Source organism: Neopsephotus bourkii, unplaced genomic scaffold, assembly GCF_033783945.1.
Source record: "Neopsephotus bourkii isolate Nb327-2 ecotype Australia unplaced genomic scaffold, CSIRO-AGI_Nbou_v1 NB_1279, whole genome shotgun sequence".
Lineage (NCBI taxonomy): Eukaryota > Metazoa > Chordata > Aves > Psittaciformes > Psittacidae > Neopsephotus > Neopsephotus bourkii.
This window is the reverse complement of record NW_026901764.1, coordinates 537,506-556,246: the sequence shown is the minus strand read 5'-3', so window position 1 is coordinate 556,246 and position 18,741 is coordinate 537,506. Positions and strand designations below refer to the sequence as shown.

Genomic DNA, 18,741 nt, shown 5'->3' with positions numbered 1-18,741 from the left:
AGGGGTTAGTGCTTGCCTTGTATGAGGTAAACCTTGGGTCTACCCCACAAACCACAGGTTTATCTAATTGAGTATCTTGCTCTGAACTATTTCAGAATGCTATTCCTTTGTGGTTTTCTTTATTCCTATACATAGGTATTAAATAGCAGGACTTACCGTTTTCTGCAAATGAGTCTTATCTTTATGGTGGTAAATATTTTTAAGTTTTTGTCACCAGGAAAATATTACCACTGCAATTAGTATTTGCACACTCGATTTTACTTTTAATTAAATGTATTTTATTTGTAGGTTTGATCCTCTTAATAGTAATTAACATGTTTGAAGTAAACCTGTGAGAAATAATTGTTTTCAGTTATTTTGAGTTCTCATATTTTTGTTCTGATCTCTTCTGATCATTCTTACTAGTGAAGTCACCTATGAGGGGATTAATACTACAGTGATAATAATTGTAAAGGTGAATTCTTTTCTATGATTTCGTAACTCTAAAATATTTATAATAATTTTCTAGAAAGACTAATGTAGTATTTTGATCACTTCTGATAGCTGGAATATCCAGGAGTAAAATTTTGGATATTCTAGAAGAAACAATTTTATTGTAAAAGCAACTTTACGTATGGGCTCTAGGTGGCAGAATTAGTCTATGATTCATAGTGGTGGTGAATTTAACAGGGAAACTGAAAAGGCGAAGGTGTGCCAGGTTTATAGGAGCTAGTATCCTCATTAGTGTTTTCAACTAGAACAAGTGTGTGGTTTTAGCATGGCAGTGCACAAGCGTAATGGTGTGGTATAGCTTAAGTTCCCAGCTTCACTTTATCTTACATTAGCTTACTTATTAAAACTGGGAAGACTGTTCTATTGCTGCCAGGCACTAGTACAAGTGTTTTGCATACAGCATTCAAAGGAAAGATAGCCAGATTATAAAGAATGTATTTTTATTGAGCAATAATGAATCTTGTTTTGTAAACAGGTACCTTGAATTTGTCAGAAGAATCTGTAGAATAAAGCATGCTTCCTGAAAGCAAATCTAGATTGACTATAAAGCAATTTCACCATTCTTAGGCACTACTTCTATAACTATTAAAAAAGAATAAAAATCCATATGCTGCCTTCATAGGAGAAATAAACAGGTTATAAAAGTGGGGGATTTTTGAGCAGATTTTAAGCTGTGCTGTATCTCAAAACATTACAGTGTTGCTGCTCTCTCATACTTTTGAATTAGCCTTTGTGCTATTCCAATCTAAATGTTTCACTTGTCTTTCATAAAATACTCCTGCTGTAAAAGTGTAGTGAAGATAGTATGGAACAAGTGAGGAGTAGAACTTATTACTGGCAACACAGTCCACAGATACACTGGGCTAATAGCTGTGCTTCCAATTCAGTGCAGTAGAAGTACAACTATAGAAATATTTGAATGAACATTTTGACTGGAATATAAAAAAAAATGTTATTTGATTCCCAGAGTAACTTTCTGTGAAAGGGTTAGGGTCTGATTCCCCACTTCTTCCCCCTAACAGTTAATAACAAATTCAGTTTTATGAATAGTTTTGATAAATTTCCTGATCTTTAAAAGAAATTAGGTCATGTACTCTGTTTCTGTCGGTTATGCATATAATTTACAGTACTTGTTACGAGTCGCTTAAACTACTGTTGTCCCGGGAGAACAACTATGATAACCTATTTATTTAGGAGATTCTTTTTAAAGTTGTCTGTTGGTAGTGTGCTTGTTTTATGACTTACTGTAGTAAGGTATGTACAGGTCAAAATCGCATGAAGAATAGTTTGAGTTAACGTGAGCTCTCTGAAAACATGTCTGTCAGTGCCATTGGGCATCTTGTGCATTTTAGGCATTACTCAAATGAAAGCAAGTAAGGAAAATTGGAGAGGTGCATGTGTATGCAATGCAAAAAGGAGGATTGAGTTCATCACAACTGTATAATTGAAGAGCATGTGTTTAGCTGTGGCCTTTATTTGAAGGGTTCTTGTATAAGGAGAGGGAATATGCTGGGTCAGAAATTATGGAAATTTTTATTGTTTGAATAAGCACAGTGCAGAGAATACCAGCAGGTTTCATAGCTGTTCTACTAATGTATTTGCATGCTTGCAGTTGCTTGCGACAGTCCCAGAATATCAATCTTTCATCTGAGGACAGCGTAGCGCACAATATGAAAATACAGTGCTTTAGGATTATCTTTTATATTAGAAGAGCAAGGAGAGAAGATCAACTTCAGAGTTCGTGAACAGTTCACAAGTTGAAGATGTAATTCTGAGACATAGGAAAGTGATGCCTTAAATAAGGATTCCAGATTTAAATGTGTACATTAAATTTAAATGTGCAAAGTATTTTTAGATAAGCAGTTCATCAGTCTGTGTTCCGTATTAACAGTTTCTTAATTTCTGCTGTACTTTTAGGAAATCACCTGAATACTGTTTACAATTTTCATGTCATGCAGTACATAAGAATTGCTGAAAATGTGTGACATGAATACTGCATTTCTGACACTGCATCATGCCTTTCAGTCTTTTCAGTGGCTACAAAGGACATGAGAGTATGCCTGAGGGTATCAAGCACATGTGTAAAGAAGTGCAGTAGGGACTGGATTCTTCTCCATCCCTACTAGAAGTTTGGACAGTGTTTACCAGATATCACAGATCTTGATCATTCTGAGATGCGATGTCAATAAGCTGATTTCTTGTTTGACAGCTCAAACAGGAGTTTGAGTTTATACAGTTGTTCCTGGGCTTTTCTCTCTGTAGTGAAGTACCAGAATGTAACATTCGATTGAAAATTACTTACAACTTAGCTATGGGAAAGTTTTGAAGCCCTGTAAGCCTTTTTGTATAGCAGTGAATATGCTGCTACTTTAGTATGTTAGATTTAGAATTTTATTTTTGTTCAGATGATTGAGATAAAGTATGCTTTTTTTTTCTCCTAAGGAATTGTTTTCTATGAAGTTGAAATTGATATTTCTCTTTGATTACTATTATAAAAAAGAAGTATTTTTATTACAAAAGGAGTCTTGGTAATCATGTAACTTGATTGAGTCTTCCCCAGCAAAGCAGGCTGATCTTACGTATTATTTCTCCTTAAACAGCCCAGTGTTAACACCAGTGATAGTAACTTGACTTGATGTTTGTTAGTTGCTGTGAAAAGGGATACAGCATCTTTGCCAGTAATTTTTTAGAATTTACATACAGTCACAGTATGACTATGTGACTCTATTTTGGTAAGGTGATTGACTGTTATTTATCTGACTATAGCTGCTGTTATTGATTGTCTTTTGACTACTGTTGTTCTCCATTCCAATTTACTTCTAGTGCATGAGTCTTCATTTTGGAAGCATGAGTGAGGATGGGCAGAATAATGTATTACAGTAAGGCTTTATTTAAAACAATATCAAAACCCTGATTTAGTCAATCCTGAAACATTTTGCCCCCTAAGTGTTGATGAATTATGAGATGTAGACGCAGTTGGAATCAGCAAAGAGCTTTCAATGGGAGTAGCAGTGCTCAAGGCAGGTAGCAACAATAATTGGTGGAATTGGTCTTTTACATAGTAAGGGTTTTCTTAAACATATTTTTTAAAGCATATTCAGGTTTTTTAAAGACTTAGTGCAGAGAAACATATTTTATTTTCTTTATTTTCTTCTTTCTTTTTTTCTGTGCTTTCCCCAGATAAGAAGTTTTTGGTAATAAAATGTTGCATTTAATACTAAGTTTAACTAAATGTAGGGCAGAAGCTAGGGGATATTCATATTCTGATCTCTGAAGGATGAACAATGGAAACTAGAGGTCTTGCAACTCTGCAGGGCTTTGCAAATCAGTTGGTGCCTGCAGAGGACTTCCTGCTCCATCATTTTTCTGTCATAGTAATGTAATCCCACATCCCCAACCAAGCCCATGAACCAAGATAATGACATTGGTTTGAGTGCTTGTTAAAACACTGCAATGTTTTCCCCTTAGAAATATCTATTAGTTGTGGCCTTGGGGAACCTGCATTTTCATGCTATGGGAAAAGACATGAGCAAGAACACTCTGTAATTCCATGCTTATTAGCAACTTATTTTCAGATAGGAGAAAATCCTGTGAGTGTGGGTGGTTTGTTTGGTTGGCTTTTGCTTATTTGGTTTTTTGGTTTTGGAGTTTTTTTTTACCTGAAAGAATTTTAAATTTTGTCCAGGTTATTTCAGGCTATTGAAACCTGGGATGCTAAAATGCATTGAAAAAAAAATCATCATTTGAAATTTAAGCTCACTTTAAGAGTATGTTAACTATAGGTTTTGTGAATGAAATATGATGTGAAAGCTGGTCATAGTTGCCATGTGACTGAAAGAAGACTTGGCTGCTACATAGAGAATTACTCATATAAAATTCCTCCTCTTGTTATTTAATTAGTTCCTCCTCCTGAACTTCAGAAGACTGAGTAGCTTGTCATTTTGAAGAGACAGAATGTGATAAAGCAAAGCAATGACAAGAGTTGTGATTGATAGGCTGCCCAGTCCACAGTTTGGGAGAAATCTGTGAATTCCCGGTAAAAGTGTGTAGTTTAGACTTATGTTCTGAAGAACAGAACTGATCATGTAGTTGATATATTCATGGCTCACAGCTCTTTCAAGTTTTTCCACACCACCTCCCATACTTCCTCCCCCAGGACTTTCGTGACTGGAAAGAAGTTCAAATACAGTTTTGTGTGAGTTCTTTCAGTCTTTGTGAAAAGAACTGGGTTTGCTCAAGGAATGGCTTTGCCTTTGTAAGTGGTTTCTGGTGGTCTTCCAGTTCTTACCCCTCTGGTCTGGAGCAGATTGCCAGCATGGTGGCTGAGGTCAAGTGAAAAGGCTTAGAGAACTTTTGCATTACAGCAGTCTAAATCATTTCTGCACAATTCACCACAGAAGTCTTTGTTTTGTATTTCATGCATTTATTTTATAACACCAGTGGTGTTAATTAACACTACTTCAGTGTTAGTACACAATACTCCAGAAGAATCTAAGCATTTTGTGAATACTTTTTACTGTTCTGAACCGTGAAAAAAACTGTTTTCCTTAATTGATAAAAGGTTTCTTTTACTGATGAAGTGTTACCGAAAATTGACGGTAATAACAGATGTTGTGTACACATACATCTATAGCTTAAAATGCCTATTGAGTGGTAACGTAAAAAGCATACGCCTTTCAAAAATGTAATTAGTGTTTACATTTTTGTTTAAAATAAAGCAGTTCTACTATTACAACCAGGAGGACTGTTTTTTTAAAAACCTTCATTGGTATTTGTTCAGCTGTGTCTCAGTGATGTGGTTATCTTGACAAACTTGTGAATGTGATTGCTGTGCTTGCTTCCTCCAGTTTAAAATGAAAGGCTCTACTACTTAAATTACTTGGTGCCAAATGGAGTGAAATTTTGATTCAACATAAATATTAAAATAACTGCACCATGCTGAGATAGGGTTGAGCCTGTGAACTGTTAACAACTAGCTGAAGCATGTTCTGCCCTGCGCAGGAGTCTTGCTGAAAAGCACAGAGAGTGGTTGCCTGTGTTGCCTCAGCAGGATCAGGGTTCATGAGGACTCTTCCCTAAGAGGAGCTGAGTATGCTCTCTTGGTGGAGGAAAGCTTTTAGCAGGGTTAGGCAAACAAAGGAGCTGTGCCTGAGACATCCTGTCTGGAGGGCAGAAGTGAGCAGGCAGGCTCTCATTAGCAGATGTGTACTTGGGTCTCAGAGATGAGATTTGTTCTGGAAATCTTGAGCAAAACCTTTTCCTTCTTAGTACATCATGAAGAATTCTGAAGGGACTGTAAGGGCATGGTAGACAAGAGGGGAGAAGCAGATTACAAGAGCTTTGTGAAGAGTTTGGTTTACCTTGTGGTTTAATGATGCCAGTTAGGTTCAGGAAGTTTGGGCCTTAAAGAACAGGGGTAGCACATAGAGAACTTAAAGAATAGGTGCCGTAAAACTTGGGATTCCATCACAGAAAAGTAATCAGGGAACATCTATTTAGAAAATTGATGTATTAGTTCTGTTTTTTCTATGAAGCACAAGTTGTCTAAATAATGTCTTTTACCTGTGGTGTTAAATGAAACCCATATGTTCAGCAAGGTTCATGGTTATCTCGTATGTTTTTCAGAACTTTGCGAAGAATATTTTTGCAATTCTTCAATCAGTAAAAGCCAGAGAAGAAGGCCGAGCACCTGAGCAAAGACCTGCACCAAATACAGCACCAACAGTAAGAGCAGCACTTAGATTATGAAGGCTGTGACCGCAGAAGTGAGAGTGTCATGTCATAATTAAATATGAAATTTAACTACAAGCACAAGTTCATAGAGTTTCTTTGACTTAGATTGTGTACTGGTATTTAAGGAGTTGAATATATTAGTTTAATTTGTTCAGTATGTTATTGTTACTTAGAGATTAAATTGCTAGTGCCAGCTTCTTTATCTATCAAACATTAGTGACATCCTGCATCTATTTGTGAAAAATGTATTAGATGAGACTACTGCCATTTCAAACAAAATATTTTGCAGTTTTTCTGACAGATAGGATAGCAAATGTTTTCAGAATCTGTAACATGACTCATGAGTAGGAACAGCTTGAATCAGTTTTCTTTGGTCTGTAAAATCAGGAGCTTTATTGGTTAAGTCTTTCTAGGTATTAGACAGGATTTGTTTTGTCTTATGATGCTTACTATTGAGTTCTATTAAACCTAATATAGTTTTGAACTAAGTGGCAGTCTGCTATAAAAGCTGTTTAATCATACTTGGATTTGTTTTTGCTGCTACTGCATTTAACTAAGAACGAAATTTAAATAGCAAGATGAATTCCAACATTTAAATATTTATTTAGTGTCGCATTTTGTAAATTGTACACAGCACTATTCAAACATTCCATTCAGAATAGTTGTGAATATATAACGAAGCCATCCCCAAAAAAAGATTGAATTAGTATTTAGTGAGCCTCTATTTTAAAGCTTTTTTCTCCTGAGTGCCTTTTTTTCCTCCAACTTTGTTTTTATGCTGTAGGTTTAGCAGATTTTTAGCTTAGTTGGGCTGGCAAGGAACATGGTTTTTTTTCTGTGGTTGTGTGTGTGTTTGAAGGCGTAATCATGAATTGTCAGTTGACAGGATTTTTTCTCCTGCTAATTCTTGAGATATTACAAAAACTTAGTGGTTTCATAAAACATTAAATTTTTAGCTAATGCAGTTTGTTACTGCTACTTTAGTTTTGCCTCTGGGAGTTGTCATAGCTTTCACTATGTACTTCTAAACTCTGTTTCTGTTAAATTGCTAGTGGACGTTGAAGGGAAGCGTACAAGAATTTTTCAAATTCATTGGAACTCCTACAAAAATTAACTAATTTTATACTCTTGAGCAGTTACTTGTAATGCCTTACAAAGTTCAAAACCCATGAAATACCTTTTAGTATGTTTTACAGTTTTTATTTAACCTGTTTTAGGATCCCACTTTACGAAATAAGCAACCTATTCCAGCTGCCTACAACAGATACGATCAGGAAAGATTCAAAGGCAAAGAGGGTAAGTTGATTGTAATACTTCTTTTAAAACTAAAAGTAAATAAATTTTGAAATGAAACCAATGACCTGTAAAGTTAGGGTTAGGAGTTTTTCTGTGCCATTACTTTTCAAGCCTAAAACAAGACAAAAAAAACAAACCGAAAGCAGTAACTATTCCTAAAGATAGCTTTTCCAAGTAATAAAGTCTAAAAATGTTATTTATTAGAAATTGTTAGGAAGCGAGCAAAAACCAGAACTATTTATGCATTCTTCTGAGGGCTTTCATTTCTTGCTGCTAGAATTTACATGCTACTAAATTGCATTTTAAATTGTAGATGAGCCATTCAGCTTGCATCTTTTAGAGTATTTGGCTTTGTTCAAGTTAGTACCATTTTTTTGTTGAGAACATTCATATGCTGTGTATGTGAATTCTCAGATTTTGGAAGAGCTGTACTGTAGGTGATTGTTCAATTTTATATTGAAATGATGTGATTGTTTTTGCTATATACATAAAAAGCAAAGTATATCACACTGCTACTTGGATATTCAGTTTTGATTGCAACGGCAGAAAGAAAAGCATAAAGTAAAACACCAGTGGAGAATTTCATGCCATAAGAAATTTGTGAAGGTTGTGTTTTCCGTGCACCTCATACTGGATAATATACAACAATTTGAAAATCTGACTGTAGTTATTTCTGCAGTTACTTAAAAAAAAAAAAACAAAACAACACCAAAAAACTACCCACTTTTAGTAAACGTGCACTTACACCTGAATACATCCTTTTGGTTTATGATTTTGTGTGTGTGAAACTTACTATAGTAAAATTGGTCATATATTCTGTTATATCCTCTTGAAGTCTATTCTGTGCTGGCCTTAATATAAGTTGATTTCAGTGCATCATTTTTTATTTACTGCTACTCATCGACAATTGCATTTGGGGGAAAAGGAAAAGGCTAAGCAGAGTATTTGGTCGCTTTTTCGCATTGAAAAATGACCTGCAGTAGCATTCATGAAGAATTAGGTGTTATAAGAGTCAGGAAAAGAAAGGGGGGGACATAGGGGAACAGGACACCAACAAACCCAAAAATTGAAATTAGTCTTTCCATGAATATTTTAATTAGAATCGTATAATCATAGAATAGTTGGGTTTTGAAAGAACCTTAAGATCATCTAGTTCCAACCCCCCTGCCATGGGCAGGGACACCTCACACTAAACCGTATCACCCAGTTAGAATTTATTCAGTTTATTTCTGATAATATTTTAATTCTTCAGTGGTGGCATATTTGCCAAGTTGGTTTTTTTTACTATCATTTCCTATTAGGAGTTAAAAATAGTAGAGAACTGTACTGTACAGGATGAAATAAAAGGTGGAGAGAGAAATCAATGAAAAGTGTTAACAGTTCAAATGTAAAATTGCTTATAATTCATTGTGGACTCTTTTTCAACAAGAACCTTAGGTAAATGAATAATCTGCATGCCCCTAGATTACATAGTTCCAGTAAGCAACCTCTGTAGACAACATCTGTATTGAACAGGTGAATGTATTTTATGCTGTTACCCCATGTGTGTGGTTTGAGAGGGAGCAGAAAATAACACAATTTGCATGGCAAGAAAAAGAACCCAGAAGTGTTTGTCAAGCAGCTCACCAGTGCCCAATTAATGTAGAGGTTTCTAAGCAGAAATCAAAAAAGAGATTAAATGATTGCAAGGGGAAAACAAATGTTTCTGCTCTAATTAGTAATAATTAATGATACAAATATTCCATTCGTATGTTAATGTGATTCTAAGAATGTGGTCTCGGGGTTTCCTTCAGTGCTGAAGTGGACTGGACTGCAGCTCTTGTTGCAGTTGAAAGGTTCCTTTGTGAGGTAGTTTTGAAATGCCTCAGATGGTCATATTCTGCTTGGGTAGTTATCATTGGCATTTCTTCCTAGGACATGTTTACTTGCCTTAACTTTCTGGTTTCTTGTATTTGGCATAGTCACATACGGAGTTAATTTTGTATTTTAGTTTTCTGGGTGTATTAAAAGAAATACACTGTTTAGGAATAGTACTGGTGTAATACCAATTTAGGTAATCAACGGTTAACACTGTTAATAGAAATTCAGTGTTCAAAAGGACGTATTTCAAACACAGGTTGACTTATGAAAGATATTGAAGCATTACAGAAGTTAGATAGAATTACTACTTAATATCTAGATTTCTTAGGAGAGGGCCTAGAGGTACTTGAGATACCCCAGTTACAAATTTTAGAAAACAGTAAATAATCTTATTTACTTCTGATGTATTCTGTTATAAAACTGTAAATTTTTAACATTTTAGTCTTGACTGAAACTCACAGTGCAGGTGGTTTTCAAAAACTATAACTGTGCATTAATAGTTTCCAATGTAATTTGCTTAAAAGTGAACTATACATGTCACTTGCAACCATATCACGAGCAAGCTCATTCATTGAAGGATTTTTATTTTGGTTCCCTCAGAATTAACTCGTGGCCAACAAATATTCAGTGCAGAAATGAGACCAGAAGCAGAAACAGCCATCAATAAAAGGAAACATTTTTTTGTTCCTGAAAGGCAGTTCCTGGGTTTTACAGCTAATATAGTAAGAACTCGAAATTACAGGATGTTTACGGGAAGCCTGCAGTGTTGGGGATTTTGGGAAGGAAATCTGAAGTAATTAGTAACGATGGGTAATGTGAGATAATGTTAAACCCTATAGATTTGTGTCACTTCGAAGAGTTTCCACATCTTACTCTTATGGCCATGCATGTGGTTGACTAGAAATTGTGGAAGGGAGGATTTTATGATGCGTGTAATGTGTGTAGTCGTGATTTTGGTGAAAGATTTAAACAAAGCTAAGAGAAGCAGTTTCTCCAAGCTTTTGTCTTTGTGTTTCACATGTTTACTTTTTCCTCAGAGGTATTAAAATAATAGGCAGAAGAATTCACAGTAATCCTCTCCTAGATGCATCCTGATTGCTGCTTATTGTCTATGTGCAGAAAATTTAAAGTTTAGGTAGCAAAGTTGTGATATGTTGTTTCTTTGAATATGTGGTTTAATACAGAATTCTTCTGTTAACAGTATTGCTCCTAGCATAAAGAGTTCAAAGCTTTGTTGAGGTTTAAGTCCAGCCTCAGAACCATGCAGCTGCTTGCTCATTTCCCTCTGTGTTCCCCTCGCCCTGCTCCCAGAGGGATGGGGAGGAGAATCAAAAGAATGTAAACCCCATGGGTTGAGATAAGAACAGTCCAGTAGCTCAGGTATAACACAAACCCATTATTACTGCCAGTAATAATAATGATAAAGGAAATAGCAAGGGGAGAGAACTAAAAGGGGAAAGGGAAAAAATAAACAACCCAACAAGACAATAAGCACAAGTGATGCACAATACAGTTGCTCACCACCAGCTGACTTATACCCAGCCTGACCCGAGCAGCAGTCTGGGCCTTCCATGTAACTACCCCTGTTTGCATGCTGGGCATGATGTGCTGTGGTATGGAATACCCCTTTGGCTAGTTTGGGTCAGGAGTCTTGTCTCTGCTTCCTCCCAGCTTCTTGTGCTCCTCCTCACTGGCAGATCATGAAAGACTGAAAAATCCTTGATCGAGATAAGCATTTGTTAGCAACAACGAAAACATCAGTGTGCTGTCAGCACTGTTTTAAGACTAAAGCCAAAAACACAGCCCTGCACCAGCTACTAAGCAGGAAAAAAATAACTGTTACAGCTGAACTCAGGACAAGCTCATACAACTAAGACAGTAAATTTAGGAATTTTAACATAAGGTGCATTAAGTAAACTGCTGAGTTGCAGGCAGATTTCTCTGCTTATGATGGATCATTATTTCTGATGAGGTATACCAGGCTGCCTCTCTGATTGGCTTAAATAAACCTTTCATGCCAGATGGGACAGGCATTGCTGCTGGAATGGTTTAGTTAGACTGCTTTAATAGTAAATGTGAGGGGTGTGGTAAGTGTAAGGTACTGCTCCTGGGGAGCAAGTAATCAGATATATCTGAAGTGAAAATGCTTATGCATCTCTGAGTCAGTAGTTGCTAGCTTTATCTCAAATAGGTGTCTTGTTCCTTCAGCTTTGGTTAGGCAGGAGAGGAGATCTTTCCTTTGGCATTCTTAAGTTCTGTGATGTATGCCATAGGAAATATATTCTGATATTTCTGCAGTGAAACGTATCACTCATCAGTGCACCCATCATGCTGCACTGTTCAAATGGTTTTCAGGTGAGGAGGCAAACTCCCTGTAATTACTTTCCTTGACTGTTGTTTCCTTCCTGTTGGTTTTGTTTCTTTCACGTTAGCCATCAGTGATGGTATTCTCTCTTCAACAGTGTAGAGCTCCATTCTGTACTAAACTTTCCCTACTTTTCCTTTTGTACTCTTCTTTCCTTCATACTCCTCATTAGGGACTGATTTGACAGGACAAAGGGTAATGGGTTTAAACCTAAACAGGGGAAGCTCAAGTTAGCTGTAAGGAAGAAGTTTTTCACTCTGAGGGTGGTGAGGAACTGGAACATGTTGCCCAAGGAAGTGGTAAATGCTTCATCCCTGGCAGTGTTCGAGGCCAGGTTGAACAGAGCCTTGGGTGACATGGTCTAGGATGAGGTGTGCCTGCCCCTGGCAGGTAGGTTGGAACTAGGAGGAAATATGTGCAAGAGATTCACATTTGGGGGAAAAAAAAAAAAAAAGTTAAAGTCTATCTCTACTTTCTGGTGTGACCAAGTAGTTTGATAACTTTCAGTGCTGTAAATCCACTTCAGTGCTGGAATACCTAGTTTCGTACTGTAATTTTTTTCTATTAGCACTCTGAGAAACTTTTAAGAACTTGGTGTTAATTACTTGTAATACTATTGCTGAAGCATTATATATGAACTGTGTAGAGAGTTTTGTAAACTAGTAAGTGTATCTTGGAAATCTAGACATGAAACTAGCATACTTGTCAGGGTGTAGTACTGAAAAGGATTATTCAGTGAACTCTTATGCAGAATGAAATTTGGTGTCAGAGATTTAATTACCATGGGTGTGAAGTGGGGTAGTGAATCATTTCCAGGCATTCTGCAGAGCTGTTGCTATCTGGGGTTTGAAGAGTATACAGCTAAAAAAGAGAAAAACAGTGGTTATTCAGTCTTACTCATCCACAGATTAAACTCAGATTTTTAACTTGAGCTCTTCAGTATTTCAGAGACACACTGCTTTGGTCTGTCTCTGTTTGCCTAGACTTTCTTGCAGAAATTCAGGTTAATTTGAATCTTTTTAAAGCTGTTACTCTTTTAGTGATGTATCAGTGATACATTACTTTTAGTGATAAATTTAAATTTATTTACTAAAAATTTAGTGATAAATTACTTTTTAGTAATGTATCAGTAAGTTTGCACCTGTGTTGGATGGCTAGAACTGCAGCAGGTGCAGAATCAAAATGCAAAGTAACCTAGATGGACGTGGAGCAGAGGGCTTTAACCACATGGGTGGCACTTTGAACGTTAATAATCATATGCAGGGAAACGGAACATATGCTCAATTGGTGATGGAGAATATAACCAGTCAAAAAGTTAATGCGTTAGGGTGCATATTTTAATTTCCAGGTTTAATTCTTTTAAATAAGAAGGCACTCAGATTTATGCATGATGATGCTAGAAAGGTAACTAGTGATGAACCATACTGGAAAAGTGTGTTATTCCTTTGACACTCTTTGCATCATGGAACCGTGAAATTGTGATCATAATACATGCAATGACTGGAGAAGTAAAGTTAGTTTTAATATTAACTGTTTTGGAAGCATTAGAATACGATTCATTACTCATTATTGTGTTTAGTCCCTCAAGATATAGGCAGTTGTATAGCAAGAGTCCAGTGGAAAGTCATTTGTTGATATTGGTGTTTCTAAGTGTTTACATTTATAAAACTGTTTCTAGTCGGCAAACGGATAAAGTTGAGATGCAGTTCTTCACAATACATTAACGTTGGGCTTTGCTAGCATTCTTTACTTCCTAGTGTTAGACCTGCTTTTGAAGTATTTAATATGGACCGCTTTTTGCCTAATGAAAAATACATAAATCATGTAAACATGTATATGAAACATACATAAATTTTGTAATTTTATTGAAAAGTCCCAATGTATTGAAGACTCTCCTTTTTTAACAGCTGTTGTGCAGCTAATTCCAGGTTTAAAAATAAGGGTCCAAAATCTTGCCATCATGATATGTTTACTTTAAGGGCTCTTTTCTGCTTAAATACCTTTTGTGTAATAGATTGCTTATAGATTTAACTGATACCTCTATTACCATTGGTGAAGCCATGATTATGAAACTCGAGTTACAAATGAATACTCGGCCAGGCATTAATATTTCATCTTTGTGCTGGTGCATGACTCAGCAGCACAGATTTGAGCTGGTGTGGGAGGGAGGGCAGAAATACTGCTTTTGTATTCTCAGCCAGAGGGTATGGTACAGCATTTATGCTTATGTATGCTGGGGACACATCCCCTGGTTGCTCTCTGTTTTATTCTACTTTAATGGGGCCTTTGGTTCCTCTTGTGTTTGAGGTTCACTTTTGAGCAGCTGTATCAGGGTCAGCCACTCGTCTCAGAGAATGCTCTGGAAGAAGTGCCTTTCCGCTTTCTGGCCGAGTCCTTCAATGTCTTTTACAACCAGCTACATTAACTGGGCTAACACTTTCAGCAATTTTGAAGTGGGAATGCAGCTGTAACTGTAGAGTCCCTGGCTTGGAAGTGTTTTTTTTTCTCTCTGCACAGTCTGTATACATTGAGTAGAGCTGAGGGTACCACTGTATGTGGCCAAGTGTATAAACTGTTGAAACCTTATAAAAAGGCATAAAAGTGCAAGTGGCAGGACTGCCGCTTGCAGCAGTGTTTATTTCTTTAAGAAAAGTGAGTGGCTGGCTGGTAGAATATCACATGATAAATGTGAGGATCAGGTCAAAAAAGCTGCACCCTGAGAAGAATGTGCTGTTACCAGTTAGAGTGTTGCTGTGGTTATCTGGAAGCTGACGATCCTCGATTCATTCTCCAGATGCTGAAACCAGTTTGAGGCAGGAAATTTGAGAGTTGTTGGGCAGTTAGGAAGGTGGTTTCTTCTATTCGTCCCCCCTACTTGCAGTTCCTGGGGTTTTACAGTATACCTCAAGGTAGCTGCAGTAGCTGTTTGCAGGAATGTTAAGTGGATACCTGTGTCCTACTTTGACTATAGAGTATCCCTTAAATATAAATTAATGAGGAAAAGTACTATGCCATTATTTATAGATTATCAGAAATGCTTTATTTACTACCTGAGTAACTATTAAATAGCATTAGAAGGCATGTACAGCTGCTGGAAACATTAAGCAGGCAAGAATGTCCCATCTAATGCTGGAGGTAAAAGGAGTTCTTGAGGATCCTAGCTGTTTGCTTCTCCTGCTGGGATCAGCACAAGGCTGAGAGTGGGAAGCTGCTGAGAGACAGAACTCCGGTTAGTGGCTTTTGTGACTCATTAAAAGAACCAGGCCAGATTTTGAGAGACTTGGGGAGATTTTTGCACAAGATGAACCTACTGGCGGTCAAACAGAAGCTTGTTGCCTGCCTGGTGCTTCTCTCCCCTTTGATTTGCTTTCTAACTGTGGTGCTGGTTCTGTGGGCCTTTATTCCCTTTGCAGAGCTCATGGAGACTTGGGTTAGGGTTTCCTAATCAATTGAGAAAGAATGTGAAGTTTTATTAGAGGAAAAGTAGAAATAGAGTCCAGTGGAAAGAAATAACTGAAGCGGGGATCTAACATGTACAACTAATTATAGGACCAGGATTTGTGCTTAGCTAAAAGACACTGTGTTAGGCTGGGCACAATGGGGGATGCTGCTTTGCTGGCCTTTTTAAGGGGTGTCTGTCATCTTTGGGGTTTTAGAAGAACACCTGGTTAAAGTAGCTGGAAATTCTCCATGTCACAGGCAAGAGGAAACCATAACAGGTCCATCTGAAAAGGGGAGAGGTTCTGCTGTTGTTGTTCTTCTGAAAATCACAAACAACTGTCAGCCTAGATTATACACCTCCTGATTTATGTCACTGCAGGTCAGCAAAAGCCTCTCTTCAATTTAGGGCATCTCTACCAAGTATTCTGCAGGGCTACAGGCACCACCTGAGATATTAATATGCTGCTTGCCCAGAAACAGTGACCCATATAGTCATGGAGGAAGCTGTTATCCATAGAAGTGTTGGTCAGATGCAGCTTAAGTATCTTTAGCTTAAATTCAGCTCTGTCAGTCCTGAGCTGAGATGCAATGCATAATTACATCTTGGGGATGGGGAGCAAGGCAGTAAACGGAAACTACGCTTCTTTTTCTTTCCATAGTAAAGAAGACTGAAGTCATCTGTGTATACCTGCATTTTGCTCTCTCAGAATCAATTCTGTGTGGTTCAGAAATGTGAAATCTGGCAGAAAGGGAGAGGTGGCTTCGAGAAGCAAAGATGAAGGAGGCCTGGAGATGGTGGCTTTGTGTAAAACAAAACATGAGCAGTAACAGTAGGCCTTTCCACTTAGTAGTTGGTGGTAGGTCTGATAGCCTAATTGGGGGACTGGGGGGTGGGGAGAAACAGGTAAAACAACAAAAAAAAAACCAGTGTTCAGTAAGTAGATACCTGTCTCTGTGGTAAGATGAGTATGATCGGTTTTCAGCCCCCTTCGGGTATATTTTTCTAAGCACTTTGGAGTTATTAAATCCGGCAAACTTTCCTGCTTCATTTCCTACGAGTGTCTGATAATCTTTGTCATCTAAGGAAGAAAGGATGAGCAACCACAGATGCTTCCTAGAGCATCTGCATTGTTTTCAGGGTTGTCTGGCTTTCAATTTAAGTTAATTTACTTATCTTAAGGAGCAAGAAGCAATACCAGTCTTGAAAATCCGGTGTTTTTCTTGGAAAATTTTTATGTTCAGGTATGAGCATTACTTTGGTTCTGCTTTATTTCTGGTGTTACAGAGGTTTTTTTGCTGATGCACTGTATGAAGGTGGTGTAAGAAATGACAAAAAAAAAATCTTTCAGTGCCAAATAGCTGTTTCTGCAGTGTCAGAAACCTTTATGCAAATCTAGTTGAAATAGCCCTAAAGTTTCCTAGGTATAGACAAATGCTTGCTTATCATGGTTTGATTGGTGATTATCATGCCATTTGAAGTATGAATTTATTGGGTGGTTGGTTTATAGGGTCAGCTGACAGTAGATGCATGAGTCTAGGGAATTTACAAAAGGAAAATAATTTCTTCCAAGTCCTCCTGACAATACTCAGGAACTGGCTTTGCTCTTAGAGTGCTGAGAATAGGACAGAGAAGGAGGATTCAAAGGCAAACAAGCTAGTGGAAGTAGGTTTAGTCACAGAGCACTTGCAGGCTTCTAGCACTTAACATAAATTCAGTCTGACTAAAAATAACCAGCCCAGCTCAAACCAACCTTTTTTATCACCTTTAGTCTGAGAGTTTGAATTTATGCAAATTCTATCTTCTAGATCATGTGACAATTGCATCGTTGTTTTTTCTGCATTCCAGTAGAGAATTTATCATGTTAAGTAGCCAGTTTTATAGTCAGCATGTAAACTGCTTTATTATTAAGTTGTTTTTTTCTTTTTTCCATTAATAGAACTACAAATTGAATATTTTGCATTTTATAATGCATTCTGGGAATATGAGGTACTTCTCCATTTTGTAGTGAAGAGCAGTTCTGAGACTGCCTGCGTGTTGTACCATATTCTCACAAAAAATTAAATATATATTCTTTGGAGTGGTTTAAATGATTCCATGCAGCAGGAAATGCTTACTCAGGAAGCAGAAATACCGAATGGACATCTGTCTAAAGAAAACACAGATTTCCTAGTTACTGACGGTTTTCATATTGTGAACAGAACCTAAAGCACTACCAGTAGCAAGATTCGTTACTTGCGAAAATAATTTCTAGTGTATTTCTAGTGTTTTCCATTTAGACACGACACTGCTGTGTTTGTAATGATTTACAAGTGACGTTTTTTCCTTGTAGAAACGGAAGGCTTTAAAATTGATACCATGGGCACCTATCACGGAATGACTCTCAAGTCTGTAACGGTAAGCTGAAAGTCTTGTCTTAAATATTTTTTATAGAAGTGATAGTGTACCTTTATATAAATCTTTTCATCTTGGGCTAAGCTCTGGAACATCACTTTGCTTGACTAACAACATTGATGGAAGTTTTCTGTGAAGAGATAAAACATGTTTTGTTTGGTCTGCATGTTTTAGAGATGTTAGCTCAAGGGGCCTGTCTGCTGTGAAAAGGTGTGCTGGGAAGGCTTTGCTGGCAGAGTTTTGCTGGACTTGTGTATGTCTATGAAGGACATCTTTCATAATTATAAGCAGTAACACTATACTTGCAAAGTGGAAGTAATAAAACTAGGTTTTGGGTTATCACTGTTTCCTACTCTGCATTTAGAAGTGGTAAATTAGTTTAGTGGTGGAAGAATTTGACCTCTGTGTTACTGTTGAAGCTTTCTAGTCTAGCAAGATGAATTTCTTTTGTATGGCTTTACAGTGCTGTCAGTGGGAATTGCTACATACACAGATAAGAGGGACCCTTAAACAGATTTCCTTTTTTTTGGCCAATGTTTGGCTGCTTTTGTGGAACTGGGTTGAATGCTCTCAAACAAATGCTGTTTTGATCTGCTGGTAAGTAGGACAGATGCTACAAAACTTAACATAAAAACCTCATTAAGGTTTTTGCCATCTGGATACCTATATAAATCTGATGAAAAGACATCACTAAACACTCTCTTAAATCAATGCACTATTTCTAGTGTGCACTCCTAATTTGAATATAAAATAGTATCTTGAATGTAAGATACTGTTAAAAATATTTAGATGAAGGTTATGGCCCAAGTCTTTCATTCCCAACCTCCTCTGTACTCAAAAAAAAAAAAGAAAAAAAAAGAAAAAAAGAGGAATCTACTTAGTTCAAACCAATGTTGTTTCTGGATTAATTCAGAAATTAATTGGGTGAAGAAAGAAAGTAACCAATTGTGGCCCAAGTTTGTTCTTGAACCTTGCATGAATTTAGGGCTGCTTTATGAGGGATCAAGCAGTGTTGTTATACCAAACCCAGGTGTGTGTAGTATAATGTATTTGTTTCAAGTGGTAGTGACTTGAAATGACTTAGTAAATAGATTCTGTTTAAATTGCACAGAGAGAAACGAGAAAGAAAGAAGTAGAAAAAAATAGAGGGGGCGATACTAAA

The 18,741-nt window shown here is 37.0% G+C and overlaps 1 protein-coding gene across 1 annotated transcript in view; it reads left to right on the top strand.

Moving 5' to 3' along the window:
- The window catches only part of CDC73 (cell division cycle 73), a 112,116-nt gene that overhangs the window by 17,981 nt on the left and 75,394 nt on the right, over positions 1 to 18,741 (top strand). Inside the window, exons 8-10 of the mRNA XM_061365125.1 lie at positions 6,118 to 6,216; positions 7,443 to 7,521; positions 17,518 to 17,582. Coding sequence (XP_061221109.1) covers positions 6,118 to 6,216; positions 7,443 to 7,521; positions 17,518 to 17,582 — 243 coding nt within the window. The remainder of the gene's footprint in view (positions 1 to 6,117; positions 6,217 to 7,442; positions 7,522 to 17,517; positions 17,583 to 18,741) is intronic.